This window comes from Vanacampus margaritifer, chromosome 2 (assembly GCF_051991255.1).
Source record: "Vanacampus margaritifer isolate UIUO_Vmar chromosome 2, RoL_Vmar_1.0, whole genome shotgun sequence".
Classification (NCBI taxonomy): Eukaryota; Metazoa; Chordata; class Actinopteri; order Syngnathiformes; family Syngnathidae; genus Vanacampus; species Vanacampus margaritifer.
The window spans coordinates 38766973-38783821 of record NC_135433.1 but is presented as its reverse complement, the minus strand read 5'-3'; the positions used below and the strand labels follow the sequence as shown (position 1 = coordinate 38783821).

The 16849-nt window shown below is 38.9% G+C and overlaps 1 protein-coding gene across 1 annotated transcript in view; it reads right to left on the bottom strand.

The window, feature by feature from the left end:
- Positions 1-16262, bottom strand: part of col11a1b (collagen, type XI, alpha 1b) — an 83798-nt gene extending 67536 nt beyond the window's left edge. The window contains exons 1-2 of the mRNA XM_077557308.1: positions 15984-16262; positions 3283-3447 (exon numbers count right to left, since the gene is read on the bottom strand). Of these exons, the coding sequence (XP_077413434.1) occupies positions 3283-3447; positions 15984-16092 (274 nt within the window). The 5' untranslated portion in view covers positions 16093-16262. The remainder of the gene's footprint in view (positions 1-3282; positions 3448-15983) is intronic.
- Between the last annotated feature and the right edge of the window lie 587 nt (positions 16263-16849).

The window sequence follows — 16849 nt, the reverse complement described above, 5'->3', positions numbered from 1 at the left end:
CTAGCTAGCTTGATTAGCTCAATATATATAATTTAGTGAAAATATTTTTGCTTAGCACGAAAGCAAGTCAAGTCATCTTTAGGATGTTTTAACTTGAAAGCGTCGACTTTAATTTAATATGAGGGCAGGAAGTGTTGACGTAGTTTAGGATTGACTCTCGTTTAGCACAGCGGCCAAGATAAATTGGATTTGACTTTGTGTGAAGGCTAAAATAGTTGAAGTGGTCAACTTAGCATGAAGGCTTTATGCATCGAGCCTAGCTTTGTGTAAAGGTAGAAAATGTTGTGTTTAGGTTAGTGGAACATCTAAATGAATTGAGATTAGTTTAGAGTCAGACTGAAGATTGAAGGTGCTGAGTTCATTTGAGCAGGAATTTCCATGAAAGCAAAATGAGTTCAGGTCATTAGCATAAATGCAGAGAAAGTGCTGCCTTTAGCTGAACATGATGGCAGTACGTGTCAATATTGGCTTGCAAGACACAGTTTAGGCTATCTTGAAGTATATAAGTGTTTAGTATGAATGTCGGACATGCTGAGTTCAGTTTAGCATGAAAGCTAAAAGAGTTTGAGTTCATCTTGGTGTGAAGGCTAAACATCTACAGCGTTTATCTTAGCGTGAAGGCTAAAAGTGTCCAATTTAGCCTAGCAAGCAAGGTAAAAGAGTTGAGTTTAGTATGGAAGTAGAAAATGCTGAGTTATGCTTAGCGTGAATGATCAAATATCTAGATTTACCTTAGTGTGAAGGCCAAATGGACCAGGGTGACCAGATTTTTCCACAATTGAAAAGTGGGACGGTATATAACATACAATAAATTTCACCAAATTTCCTCGCTAGTCCAACTTCGTCTGGCGGGGTGGGGTCGAAAGATGGCCGACATCCACATCAATTACTAATGCTAAATGCTATCTTCAACAGCGCTAGTCAATGCACTCTCCATTATCCAGCTATTTGAAGCTGGCTGTGCCATTTTGTCAAAATTAGCTTTACGTGAAGGCCAAAAGATTTGAGTTTTGTATGAAAGTAGAAAAAAATGCAAGAAGGCTATATAGTTGAGTTTAGCTGAATGGGTAGGCTAATAGTGTAGCATTTACCTCAGTGTGAATGTTTACAGAGCTTGGTTTAGCTTAGTGTGAAGGGTGAAAGACCAGTGTTTGACTTCTGAATTTCGGAGTTAAGCTTAGCATGAAGGCTAAAATTAATTAGTTCAGTGTGAAGGACTAGAACCACGTCGCCTGCCTTCGCCAAGTGTCTTTCTCTTGCCACGTAAAAACCAAAGTGACCAGACTCCAGATGGCTGCAGCCAGAGAAAGTGTTCATTACGTCTACCGCAGCAACTTTCGAGGGATTGTTCATATCTGGTTTAGTGAGGTGCCCTCGCATGACGCATACGCCTACTCAGCTGGTCCACACTCTACAGGTTGCCCACCCCTGCCCCTCAATGCGTCATGGCAGCCTTCTGCATCTCATAAAAGAAAAAAAAGAGCCAGACAGTGGAAGACTGCCAACTGGCCAACTGCAGCAAAGTGGAGGCTGGCAGCAATTAAACTTGAGAAGAGGGCACACTGTATTGACGCTGGCAGTTTACACTGTACTTAATTACAAGTAGTGCATCGCCGCTTTTCCACACATTGGATTGGATAACACAAAGCGGGTGTTGCTCTTTGTTTATGTGACGATTGAACAGTGGAAGATGTTGATTTAAACCTTCTGGAAGAGCTTTTTCCTATCAGGGGCCATTTTTGAGTATGTTCTTGTCACCCATGTTGGTGTATAAAAACCTTCGCAATTTTCTGTCACGTGGCTGTTTAGGGTACCTGCTTCCAGTTGAGGCTCTAACACTTCCATTTTTTTTGTTTCCAGCACCAAAAGAAAAAAGTTTGGACCCATCTGGTTTAGATGCAGACCATTTTTTTCCCTAAACATATTTTATCCTTCTGTTTGTTTGAAGTTTTTATTTCATGTTTAATAAACACAAGAAGACTTGACAAAACATTTCATTTGTCAGCATTTGGCACATGGTTGAGAAGGTTTGGATAGTTCTGGTTTAGAGGAAAGCTACTTTCCCTTCGCATTAATTTCTTCTTTCGGTTAATGAGCAAAAGATTGAAAAATTGTATAAATTATTTTAAGAATGTTTCTGCATCGGCCCCTGATGGATAAGCTTTAGACATGCAGAATGCAGAATTTTCTAAGCATTTCTTGATTTACATGGGAATTATTACGATATTTTAATAAACAAAATATGGAATTATATCTATGGAGGACCAAAAGTGCCAAAATTAAATAAATGAATACACCATTAAATAATTAATTACGCAAACTATTTATTCTCGTGACGTTGCATGAGGAGCTGTTAGCGTGACTTGACCGCCTACAAGAACTGCGAGATCTCGTGAGAGTCGAGATGGGACATTACAAGAACTACGCCTCAGAAGCAAATCACTCTTCAATGGAAACACCTACAAGTCCAAATTGTAATTTAGCGAAATAGTAGAAATATGGCTTTTATTTTGATGTTGGTTTTGCACAACATCAAGCCTCGATCACTCTATATCAGCAAAAAAAAAAAAAAATCCATCACCATAGCTGCCATGTTTCGATCAGACAAGATTTGAGTGATATGGGCTTTAGCCCCGCCCACTAAACGCAGCGACACAGGACCATGAAATAATTATATATATATATATATATATATATATATATATATATATATATATATACTACGTTTATTTAATTATTGGTTTATTTAATTCCAGATTTAATTGATAAATGACACATTTAATTATTTCATGACTCATTTAATTAATAAATGACATATTTATTTGATTATTTAATGTTGTATTCATTTATTTAATTTTGGCACTTTTGGTCCTCCATACGTATAAAGGTGACCTAAAGAATAATTAAATTTTTCTGCATTTGGAATCTGATGGAAATAATATCGACACTTCTGATTTAGTTGAAGCATTATATTGACCTACATTGGATATGTATACATTTTAGCATTTTTAGAACCAAAAGCTGTAAGAATATCAACGTGATTGGTCAAAATGTGCTTCATCAGGCATTTTATGGAAAAGGTTTGAACACCTCTCATCTGGGTGAAGGCTGCTTTTTTAGCCTTAACTAACAGTACAGTGCGCTGATTTTTGATTATTTTTTGTATCTTCATGAAATAAAAGATGGAATTAAGGCGATCCACTTCATCCTTTAATTTTTTTTTTATATCTGTACTCGATGGAAAATATTTGGACACCGGTTCCCAAAAAAGAGGACATTTACCTGGGAAGAGCTGCTTTGTTGGAGCGCTGATCTGGGCGTTTTTGCTCACTCTGTACGCAATATCGGGTTTGGATCCTCTGCGCATTGTGCAAAATCCGGGCGTTTTCTTGACGCCTTGTGGCGAGCTCTTGAAGTCCAACGCCTTCAGCACGTCCACCGGTTCGGCTGTGAAGAGAAGATGCAATTCAATTCAACTGCATAGAAATGTAACCATTGACGCCTAAAGTGGGGAGTACACTCTAAAAACAGTTGGATAAAAAAATAACCCAACAATGGGTAAAAAATGGACCGATCCTGTAATTGGGTCAATTTGACCAAACTTTGAGTCAAGAAATGGGTCTTGCAGTGTAAAACAACTCATAAATATTGGTCAGATCCTTTACTTGGGTCAACAAATTGGACCATCTTGTATAAAACAACCCAGAAAGTTGAGTCAAATTGACCCATTAAGTGTTGTAAAGTGTAGGAAGTGCTTAACGATTGAATGAACTGCAGCCAACAAACTAATCACAGTACAGTCCAACAAAAGGAAAAAGGCACATAAACAGAAGTAAAAGCTACTGTGCACTGGAACAATACTGAAGTATCCACAGGTGCACTGTTAAGTAAAAAGAAAAGAAAAAAAGTTTGATTTATTTTTTAACAATACAATAAAGAGAATTTCCTATTAAGTCTAAATGTGCCTTTTCCCCCTAGATAGAAAGTCACATTATGACTTTTGTTACAAAAAAGTGTATTTATTTCAAGATTAAAAAAAAATAATCAATATTGCAATAATAAAGTTGTACTTTTTCCAAGATAAGACAAAAAGTCATAATATTATATTTAAGAGTCATGTATTTCCCACCTGAAAATTTGTCATTTTTCTAAAGAAAAAAAATACATATTATCTTTAAGATTAAAAAGTAGACACCAAATAAAAACCTTGCTAAGATTCTGACATCAAAGTCATATCAAACAGCCCTCATGAGCTAACTTTTCACAGACCCACACACATGCCATTAAACCCCCATCTGAAAGAGAGGTGCCGCAAGATCCCGTGAAAACACGTAATAATAATAATAATCCACTGCCTTATATTATTTCTAGAATATTAGCAGCTTTTTAAGGCTCCCTCGTTGCTGTTTGGGCAACCATCCAAACTATTTAACACTCTCCAAACGACTCTTTTCTTGTGTCTCGCCCCCTCCCTAAATAATACACACTGCATTCCTCCGGCAAATCCCCGTTTCGTCTCCTTTTCCTGTCACGTGACGACTTATTACAGCGATGATAAGAGGGGAAATGAGGCCGGCTGATTGCGTTTGTGCCGTGAAAGTGTTGTTTAAGGTCACTTCGTATAACAAACACACGCAAAAAAAATGCCACAGCATGCATTTAGACTCTTTTGTTCTCGTGCACGCTTGGGCAATAGATTGGCACTGTCCACTTTTAGACTGCTTTGATCATGTATGTACAGCATGCAACTATGAGAGAAAATAACAACTTTCACTCACAGCAGCTTTCTTTGAGAGTGGATGCTCCATCCATCTTCTTGTTTTCTTGAAGGTCATTATCCACAAACTAGGTAGTAGCCACTAAAACATAGGAGTCAAACTCCGGTCCTGGAGGGCCGCAGACCTGCAGGTTTTGGATGTTTCCGTTCTCCAACACAGCTGATATACGATCAGCTCATCAGCAAGCTCTGCATAAGCCTGATAACGATCCTGCTGATTGGAATCAGCTTGTGTTGGAAGAGGGAAACCTCCAAAACCTGCAGGACTGCGGCCCTCCAGGACCGAAGTTTGACACCTATGCACTAAAATATATGAGTCTATTCTTGATGAATCAGGAACTAGCTTGCGAGCTAACATAATGACGATCTTGTCTCGATTAACTTGATTTAGTTGAACATGAGGCTGAAATGTCAACAGGTGGATACACCGGTTAATTGTACCTTCTGCCATCTAGTGGAAGAGCATTTACTTGCTCTGCCTGTCACTATATATCGCTGACATAGATAGATGAACAAAGCAGTGTTTCCCACGCCATGTTAATACTTGGGAGGGCCACCCAAGTAAACTGGCCACAACCCAAGTAGATTTCAAGAAAATGTAATAAAAAATATATAAATATATATTTAAAAAAATAAACGTGTCGCGACCAGATATACCGCATGTAACTTTAGTTCGCCGCCACTCACTTGTGGATAATGAGGTTAGAAGAGACGCCCCCCCCCACCCCCGGAGTCCACCCACCTGAATCCACCCACCCAAGTAGATTTCAAATCTGTGAGAAACACTGCAAAGATACATTATTTGTAGTCAATAAATAATACATTTTGGCCCAAAGAAGTGAAAATAATTCACCGCGGCATACCTGATGATCTTTTGTGACACACTAATGCGCTGCGACTCAATAGTAGGGTATCACTGCCTTAGACAAACGAGATTCTACCCCTCGCAGTACCATCATGACTCAAAAAGTGAAAAAGAAAAATTCATTAAGTCTTCAAATGCGTTTATAGGCTGCACTAAGACCTTAAAAACAGGACAACCATTTGCATTCTAAGGAAAAAATGGGAAAGTCTAGTTCACAGACTCCAGGAATTGGCAGGTAGACTGCAAGCTAGCATACTCCTAGCTAAAATTTTACTGTTTTCAGAATTTATTTTCTGTTTTGCCACTTGAGAAATGATGGTACTGCTCCCCTCTGCCTTAGATTGCTAATGGTATGAATCCTTTTAGTCTACGGTTTCGGAGCAAGAATCAAGAATTAGCCTGCGAGCTAACATACAGACAGAAAAGCAAAAAGTATGGAGAATCTGTGATTTTTCCATTTTTGCTGTTGAATTTGCAATCTATATGTTTCCCCCATTTCAGATAAATATGGTAGAGTCCTGGTTGTCTATTCTCGATGAACCAGGAAGCTTGCCAGCCTGCTAGCTAACACACTAACAGTACTTCCTGATGCTACCTTTCGCTCAGTGAAGCTGGGCGGAACAGTAGAGTCGTTCCTAACATGGTGAAAGGAGACAAATGCATCTTTATTTATTTTGTTAGTCTGTTACTTCTCGCCATATTTTTTATTTATGTTCAGGGAATTTTACAGTGTCCCCATGTCTACTAATCGAAAATATTTTTGTTCAGTCATTTTAATGTTTATGACTTTGTTATTGTGACTTCAGTCGTTCATTGCCATCTGCTGCTTTGTTCTTGTCAGGCCACACCCTGACAATTGCTAACAAATACAAAATATGATGGTCCCGGTTTGTCTTTTTTTTTTTGTCCGCACAGTACAGATTGTAGCATATTGATTTGCTCATTCAAAATGCCAGACTATAAAAAACAACATAAGTCTGTTTACCAATGGCGAGTTACACGATGCGTCTTCTTCAAAAGACCCACCACGACTAACGGGTGACCCAAAAAATCCCCCCTGAGGAGTTACGTGGGAAAAACCTCCAGCCGGACAAGATCACGGCCCAAGCGAGCGCGGCCTGCCCGTGACTTTTGACCACTCACACATTTTCAAAGTCAGAATGCAAACATCCGCCGCTTGATACGATTTTTCTTCTGATGGCACGTGAAGCACGGGAAGTGCTGATTGTGCGGTTCCTGTATGGGTGGCTGCTGCTTGGTTGGGATGGGCGGGGGGAGGTGGTGAGTGCTGGTGGGGCTTCTGCTGGAGCTTGAAGTCCACATGCTGAAGCCATTATAGGCCTGGCACCACTCCCTATGCACCCCTCACCCCCCTTTATTAAAACATACACAAGACTAAACTAGGATGGCCCCAACTTTGGCCGCTACTTCTCTTTCTTTGAGCACCCTTTGCAAGGCTTTAGTAATTCTTCAAGTTGTTATAAAGTAGTTTATTTTTGCCTAATTCATTGTTCAACTAGTTTTTTGATGATTTAACAAATGTTTGTTTTTTTTGCTAATGATTCAGTAGTTTATTAATGATTTATGATGTGGCTAGTAAGTTCTTTGTCAATACTCTATTAAGCAGTAAGTTGTTATAAACAAATTGATTAAAGTTAATAAAATGTTAAATGCTTAGGTTAACAATGTTTAAAAAAACATTTAACTAGTGATTTACAATGAGTTAATTAAGTAGTTTAACTAGTTTATGAATGCCTTATGAAGTGATTATTACATAGTTTATTAATGTTTTGTTAAGCGGTTATTAGCTCGTTTGTTGATCATTTCAAAAGTGGTTATTAACAACTTATTCGTCTTGCAATTGGCTGGCAGCCAGTTCTCGGTGTACCCTGCCTTTTGCCCAAAGACAGATGGGATAGGCTCCAGTGCCCTAGTGAGTAGAAGCGTTTCAGAGAATGCATGGGAATGGATGGATGGATTCATGATTTAAAAAGTTGTTATTAACGAGTTTATTAATGATTCATAAAGTGGTTAGTGACTTGTTTGTTAAGACTTCATTAATTGCTTTTTGTATAATTTAAAAGCTATTAACTAGTCTATTAATGCATTATAATGAGGTAATTAACTACTATGTTAATGCTTAAAGTAATTAATTAATTAATTTGTGCTTAACAAAGTAGTTTACAATTAGGCTCTCTGTTTAAAAAAGTGGTTAACTAGTTTATAAATGCTTTATATTGCTGTAATATAATTTGTTAATCTTTGTAAGGAAGTTATTAACTAGTATATTAATGCTTTATGAAAGTAATTAAAGCAACTTTGTTAATGCTTTACAATGAGTTAATTAATGCTATGAAGAAGTGGTTATGGAGCAGTTTATTAATGATTTCATTGCTGTAATTCGACCCTGAGGATAAGCAGCACAGAATGGATGAATTGATTACTAACCAGTAAATTGCATTATAAGGTGATTAAAACTAATTTGTTAATGCTTCGTTAAGTGTTTTAACAGCTTGTGTGCTGCCTTATAAAGAGGTTCTTAACTAGTTTGGGTATGATTTTTAATGTGGTAAATAATCACATTATTCATGCTTTCTAAAGCGGGTATAACTGCTATTATCATTCTTTTTAACGTTATTAATTAGGTTATTAACACTACTAATGCTTTATAAAGCTGTCATAAGTAATGCATTTAATAAATGCTTGTGTATGACATTCAGAATATTTGTTCATGTCAAAATATTGGGGTATCCCCCCCCCCATTTTAAATTATGCAAGTAATTAACTGATTAGAAAAAGAGGATGAGCATGTGCCGTGGATCAAAAAGTGTTGAAGACGTCTCATAACATTAAATGTCAAAAATATTAACACATAACAGGTGTGCTTCAAATTTGATTTAAAAAAAAAGCCTTTTTAATTAAGCGATTAATCAAAACGCTAAAATGTGATTAATCTGATTAAAACATTTAATCGTTTGACAGCTCTAAAAATAACATTTTGCATAACACTCCCACTGCCTAATGTTAAACATTTTAGTTGTCTATTGCTGCTTTTATGACTTTTATGACATCATTATTAATCTACTTAATACTTCCTGCAGTCTGGTGTTGACTGCTAGACATCTTCTCATATGAATGATTTCATCTTTGTCAAGCATTAACTAGCAAGTTACGCTCATGAAGGCTTTTTAAAGGCTTTATAACACGTTTATCAAGGTTATTGCTTTATGAAGACGTACCAAATGGTTTTAAGTCACACGATAAGCTTTAAGTGGGGCAGTCGCTTATGATTACATAATAATTAATAAGCACATAAAAATAAGATACTGCAGGGGTGCCAAGTCCGGTCCTCGAAGGCCCTTATCCAGACTGTTTTCCACGTTTCCCTCCACTAACACACCTGATTAATGATCAGGATCATTATCAGGCTTCTGCAAAGCTTGCTGATGAGCTGATCATTAGATGCAGCTGCGTTGAAGGAGGGACACATGGAAAACAGGCTAGATAGGGGCTCACAAGGACCGGACTTGGGCACCTCTGAGATATTGTATTTGGTCAATTTGTTGCCAAGTTTATACATACCTAATAACCACAAAAGTAGTTACTAAGTAGCTTTATAATTGTGTTATAAACATGTTAAAGAAATGCTAATTAGCAATTCTAAATTACTTACTACTATTGAGTATGTAGACACCATTGGTGCATTTGCTGGCAAACTTTACTGCATATCGTTATTAACACATTAACACACTAGTTGCCCTCACGCGGGGCTCATAAATTGTTTATTAAGTGATTATGACCTAGTTGGTTATTGCTCTATAAAGATGTAATGAATGCCTAAATGTCATATGAGATGTAAGGTTTATGTATGACTGTAGCTTGCATATTCCTAATAGTGAGACAAAACCTAATGAACATCACTGATAATTGTTAATGTTATAAACACTTAATAAACAGTTAAGCAATTTCATTAGGGTTATTAGGTATGGTTAAGATACTGCCACACTTTTTTTTCCCTTCACTCATTCACTGCCATTGATGGTTATAGACGTCAAATATTCATTTTAACCATTTCTATTAGTTAAAAAAAAAATCCACTTTAACAAGAGTATGAAAACCTAGAATTTTTTTTATTGTACATTTAGAAGAGATATAACATTTTTGATTAATCGTGAGTTAACTCATGAAGTTCATGCAATTAATTACGATTAAAAAATGTAATCGCCTGACGCTCCTAAATTTTTAATAATCTTTTCTTTTAATTAATCGTGTTAGGCAATTAATTTTTTTTATTGTAATTAATGGCATGACTTCAATAGTTAACTCATGATTAATCATAATTTTTATATCTGTTCTGAATGTATAATAAATAAATCTAGGTTTTCATACTCTTGTTAACAAAAGTGGAAAACATTTTAAACTAATAGAAATACTTCAAATGAAATTTTGACGTCTATAGCCGTCAATGGCAGTGAATGAGTTCATGAAGAATGATCTAACCTATAGTACCACTTAATAATCTATTTATAAACCACTAGTGAAACCATTAGTGATTATGTATTTTAAAGAACAATTTCTCATGTCAATATCATGTCAAAAGTGTGATAAAAAGGGAACGTATTTAAATAAATGAAATGAGCATTTGTCAGTTTTGGAATACTGTGCGGCGCTACTGCTTCTCTGCAACTTTGGGAATACCTTTGTGCATTACTGCATACCTCAAGGCCTCATATATTCCAGATGTGGCCCATTGCTCAGGACAGCCGCCCATCTACCCACCCCCACTTTCCCCACCACTTTCCTTTCTTCGCTTTTCTTCTTTCCACCGCACGGCACCCTGTCCCCATCCAACATTCCAGCCACTCCGCCTCGAACTCCACAGATAATCGACTAATAGCCGCGACTGCTTTAATGGAGTTTTTGCGGCCATTACGGCAGCTCATTTGTCAACTTGTGTCAGCAGCAGCATGTCTGCCGTGTTAACAAGCTCGCCTGGGAAAATAAACAAAAACCGTGATAACCTGTCTGAGGTACGTGCAGAGACACGAAGTGAAAGGAAGAAAAAAAAACTCATTAAAATCATTTAGAAGGAACGAAGTAGACGTGGAGGCAAAAATTCCAGCCGACTATTCGTTTTTGATGTGGAATTGAGCTGTGATTAAGCCGGGAATCTTCTCTCAGGGACTTTTTTTTTTTCTTCACTCCCTTTGACAAGAGACGCTCTAACAAGGTCTGGCAGCAATGACAGCAATTAAAGTCCCCCCCAAGAGACCCCGCAAATGTTTGTGTGTGCACATCATGCAATTATGGTGAGCTTCCATCTCAATCATGGTGGGACAGGAAGGAGGGGCCAAATGGGACACTTGGCTTTGATGATTACGCAATAGACAGTATATAATGCTGATAACTATTGTTGCTGCTACTCACAATAACTGATGGACTGAGGTGGCAAATCCATGTCCAGAAAGTAAAACACCTGCCGCAGTTTGACTTTAGCCCCGTGTGCTAGCTAGCTAGCTCCCTAGCAGGTAACCGAGCACCCAGGGAGCTAGCTAGGGAGCTGGGCTAAAGTCAAACTGTGACCTGGATTTGCCACCTCTTCTGCTAGATAGAGTCATCGATTTCCTCATGTACGGTTTTCCATGTAGTTTTTTACTACCTCAAAGCTGCTGACTATTGCCGCTGCTTACATTGACGTTTGTAATTCACAGTAGTAATCAATACACATACGGTACAAAATGATTATTGAGAAAGTTGTTTTTTTGCTCCATACAATGTTGCTGACTATTCTTGCTGCTGTTCACGTACACTCCTGCATATGTAAAAATCACTTTCATGTTCAGTAGGGATGGGAATCTTTGACTGTCTCACGATTCGATTCGATTCTGATTTTTGGGTCTGTGATTTGATTCAGAATCGATTTTCGATCCAAACACAATTTTTGATTCAATATAATTTAATTGAAAATGATTTCTGCTTCAATAAATAGATGTGCAAAGAATCGTCATGATCTACTTCAGTCTGGTTTGCAAGACAGAATGACAAATTGAATTTTTTAATTTTTAAAAAAATTAAAATGTCTTCTTCTTTCTTTTTTTTTCTTTTTTTACATACATTTATTATGTTTTGAATTGTAAGGAAAGTGTCTTTCAGAAGTGACAAATCCAGGTCCAGAAAGTCAAAACCCTGATACAGTTTGGCTTTAGCCCCTGATGTTAGCTAAATAGCGCCCTAGCAGGTAAAAAAAGCATCATGGAAGATAGCTAGCACCCGGGGCTAAAGCCAAACTGTGGCAGGGTTTTGACTTTCTAGACCTGGATTTGCCTCTGGATTTGCCTCTTTGACCTCTGGTGCCTTTTTCCACAAGAACAGTGTGTGGACCACAACTGCTACGTGCTATATATGTGCATATATATATACAGTATATATTCTGCCTTCCCTGATTGCAGTTTAGCAGGCAGCAAACAGTCCCCAAAAAAGAGTGCATTGTTACTATCTGTTTCACCCTATTCCGTTCTCACTCACCATACAGAGTGGACCATTAAAGCAGTGACTTGCATATCAGTCCCCCAAGCAACATGAACTCAAACTAACAACACTATTGTTAAATTAACCTCAAGTTGAGGTTAACTGTAAATCTAAACACACAAAACGAAGAAAATTACACACAGCGCACATTTAAATGCAAACACACTTTGTTTAGCTTGTTTCTTGAACGTAGCTAGCTCAAGGCTAACGCAGAATGGAAAGCGCGATTGACTTGCTAATGCTAATTAGTGCGCTACTCACAGCACTTTTATCACTCAAAAGAACGGCTAGTCATACAAAAATGTTTCAGGAATGTATACAGAGAAGCAGCTTAACATTACTCACCAGCATATGCTCTTCCTACGCTGCAAAAAAAAACAACTTTTACTGGCATAATTTGATCGTGACTTTTTTCTTCTACGCTCTAATGTGGCTAAAACTTAACAGTGTATCAGAACACGCGGAACCACACTACCCCTAAGTGGCCAAATCGTGTACAACATGAACAGCACTCCCAATAAAGGCACACTCAAACAAGGGCAAGACAGTATAAAAGAATTTTAATAAAATTGATTTTGGGACATTTTAACTCTTTGACTGCCAGACGTTTTCAGAAAAGGGATGCTGTGGGTGCCAGCCGATTTAAGCATTTTGACTGATCTTTCAAGGTCCACAGAAAATTTTGTGTTTGGACTATGGAAACACACATACTACCAGATGAAAGATTGGACTCTCATCTTTCATCAGAAAAAAAGTTTGTTTCTACCTTATTCCGTTTTTCAGTAATCAACAATAGAAAATGGTTAGTTTCACCCAAATGCTCTCTTTTGAAATAAAATACGGAGAAATCAAGCTTTTTGTGAAACGATATTATTTCATGCACTCTAGTGAATTTGACACCTTTTTTTTTTCCATGAATGATGCCACAAACACCTAAACAGTGCTTTACTTCTGTAAAACACTACCACCAACAATGAAAAAGTGTTTTTTGATAGCAAAATAAGTTTATTTACATTCAACAGTGTAACAATTTGACAAAACAATTTGGCAAACTATTTACAAATGTGTGCAACCGTGGTACTATTTACAATTGTGTGGATGTTTCAAATATAGTTTTTCTTTTTGTAACACTCCCCTGCGTGCAAGTGGACGCACCAGGATTTGCACAACAGATTAGTTTCACTGCGATTGCCCCTTCGCGTGCAGACGCTACACTTTCTTGCAGGCTTTTTTTCCCGGTGAATAGCAAGTATATACTGCAGTGTGTGTTTGGCCATGTTGCCATCAAGTCTACTCTCAGGATCATGATACGGTGACGTTACGGTGGTGTTACGTCTGGCTTCCTCATGTCCTTCAGTTCCTATACCGGTTGGTAGATGTTCTGATCCATCTTATGCACTCCATTCATGGTGGCATCGTAGTCCATAACCAGTGTCTTCTCCGTGATCAGACTGTACCCACTCCTCCGTTGAATATGCATTGGACTCGGGGTACTCTTCGTCGTCCGATTGAACGTCCGCCTGTGCAGAAGTGCTCGGTTGTGCTCCGCGTTTTCCGGCGTTAGCATCGCTAGCCGCTGAGGCTTTATGACGTGATCATAGCCGACGCGTCAACGCTTCCAACTTCGGCGTCAACCTCGGAGTCACCATCATCATCATCGTCGTCATCAATGTGCTCTTTAGCATTGGTCGATGCTTTTCGTCTTTGAAAAAAATGCTCAAGCGTGAGCTGCTTGCAACCGGCCGCCATTATGGCTTTCTCAGCTATTCTCCCCTCAACACTCTAGCTCCGCCTCACGTCTTCTACTGACGCCTACCCAATCTTGTCCAAAGAGAGTCATCGCTGCCATCTAGTGCCCAAAAATAGGCATTATACTAACTAGATCTGCTTGATACTTTCAGCATAGCTGGCCAAGGCTTTCCTCCACCCGTTTCCCCCAAAAAACAAAAAAAACATAGTGAATGTCTTTTAACGTCTTTGACAGTCCTCCGTAGGATTTTACTAAACGTTATTTAACGTTTTTGGCAGTCAAAGAGTTAAGTTGCTTCTGAATTGTAGTAAATGAGAATCGTGATTCTTATGCTAATCTATTTATTGGCACACCCCTAATGTTCAGTTCAAAATTCATACATAGTCGATGCATGTATACACTGTTTTGATAGATTGGCACCCGTGCTCTTAGCATAAAAACGGGCGCAACTTCATTTTCATGCCGAGCCAAGTCTAGTTTAGCATGCTAATTTTAGAAATGCGCAATGCATTCCTGTGTTGGCGTACCCAACTGGCACGCGGACGATACATCTCGCGTCACAGCCCATGTCACATGCATGACTGACTACATCCACTTTCATCCACAAGTGGAGCTCTTCTTGTGGTTCCTTTAACTGTAAAAGCGCTGCGTGGGCTCAAGTAAGTTCTGCCACCATGTAGACCGCATGCACGCATCGCTCTACTGAATTTAAATGCATTAATGTGGGGAGCCGCTTGGATTGGCCGGGAGTCAGCTGCGTTCCCTCCCACAATGGCGCACAGCAGGGGCAAACGCCCTCTTCTATCTGTGCTAGTCTAGCAAAATACCAAAAGTAAAATAGTTGCTGGCTATTCTTGCTGCTAGTCACATTCACCTCTGAATACATAGTATCTATTCTTGCACAGTTTACCACTGTCATCTATTGTCAACTTGCTGCTTATAGGTTTGATTCGAATTGGCCTTCTTTATTCTTGATTGCTGCTTCTGTCCACTTAATTCACTCATTGTGGAACTAATAAAGGCCAACCAAAGTCTTCTTCTCAGAAATATATCCAAGTCTTTGAAATGAGCCCAAAAAAGCAAATATTTGAAACCAAAAATACTGACAAAGCTAGTAGACACACATTTTTATATTCCTGGCCAGAAGCCGCACAGTATGGATGCCTCTTTGGCTCCCTCGACAATATTCTTCAAAGCTAGACGTTAATGTGACCCACATATGGGTTTTTACACCAGTCAAAATAGTCCATTTTTTTTCTCTCCCCCCTTCTCCCGTTCCCTTTTCCATCAACGCCCCCCCCCCCACCCCTTTTTTTTTTTTTGGGGGGGGGGGGGTAATATTGGAACGATGGAAAAGATATCCTTCCAGGAGCTGGGATGTGAATTCCATGCCTCAGAGTTCAACAATGTCAAACATTTTAACTTTTTCTGTTGTTATATATATATATATATATATATATATATATATATATATATATATATATATATGGCAATAATCACACAATCAGATTTACAGGGTAATGAGAAATGCGTTAATTTCTACTGTAAATAAGCGATTCCTGTACTGTATTCACGTATGCGTTTCTTATTCTATGCGTAAAAGTCGGGCGTAAAAACCAGTGTGGAGAAGTGGAACAGCAGCGCAACAGGCAGCAGTTTTACGACCAAGAATGAGAATAAAGCAAACAAGTGCACAGCGTTGACGATGGAGAGCACGTCGTTGCCTAGTTTTTATTTATTTATTTTTTTAACATCGCTCACCTCGACGGACGACGCCTAAAAAATGTGGGATTTGGGGTGCGTGTGTGCCAACTCAAGTCGAAACCCTCAATCCGTCGCAAGTCAAACGTGACGCATCGTAAAATGAATTTACGGAAGCTTTAACGGTGCGTAAAGGCGCATGCGTTGAACTAAACAAATGCTGCGAATGCAAGGTGCAAGAGGCGCGTAACCAGCAATTAATACGACAAAATCACAAACTTCCTTTTCAGCAAATACTCGCGCAAACAAAAACCCTTGATTTGGAAGATTGGCAGGCGTATAAGCATGAAAACGCTTCTTACCTGCTTTGACAGCGGCAATTTGTAGGATTAAAACAATGACGGCGGCGAGCGTGGACTCCCGCAGCCACCTTTTCGTCCTCCACCTGGCGGGCCGTCTCTGCGTCTCCATGGTGATCACCCGCGCGGGTGGTGCACGAACTTTGGTCGGTAAATGGAAAAAGTGAAATTTAAATAAATCCCGCTTGAAAAAGTGTGTGTGCTCGCGACTACTACAGCTCCATGTGGGGGAAGAGTGACGATGCCTGTGGCTGTGGCGGCCTGACGAGAAGCTTCAGACCGGCTTCCCCCTTTCTTCAAGCGCAGCAGCACACTGATGGTGGAGCGCTGTCATGAAAAAAATGCAGTGGGCTCCTTCAGAAGGGTTGGACGAAGGCCAACGAGGAGGACACTCGCAGTGGAAAAGCATCCTTTCGTCAAATCACCACTCAGTAAAGTTCTTTCCACGCCCCATAAGACGACTTCACCCCCCCCCCCATCTTGAGCAGAGCATCACTGGCTTCAGGTGCAACTCCTCCCGAATCACATGAAATCCTTCAAAAAGTGAAGGGGAAAATAAGTGTTCTGTAACTATTCTGGAAAAAAAAATACACGGTTCCAAAAAAACTAAACAAATAAAACTTCTGAGAGTTGCAAGCATAATCACTTGAGACTTTGGTAGATATTTTATACTTGAGGTGGTACTTTTGGGAACCAGTGATATAAGAAATGCGGTTCGTTAACTCATTGGCTCCCAAAAACGTATAAATATGTTCTATTTTAAATACTACCAGTGTCCCCAAAACATAGTTATAAGTTTTTCAGGTGTTCTTTATGCTAGAGCATACAGAAGGCTTTGATGCAGCTTCTGAACTGAAGAGAACGTGTGA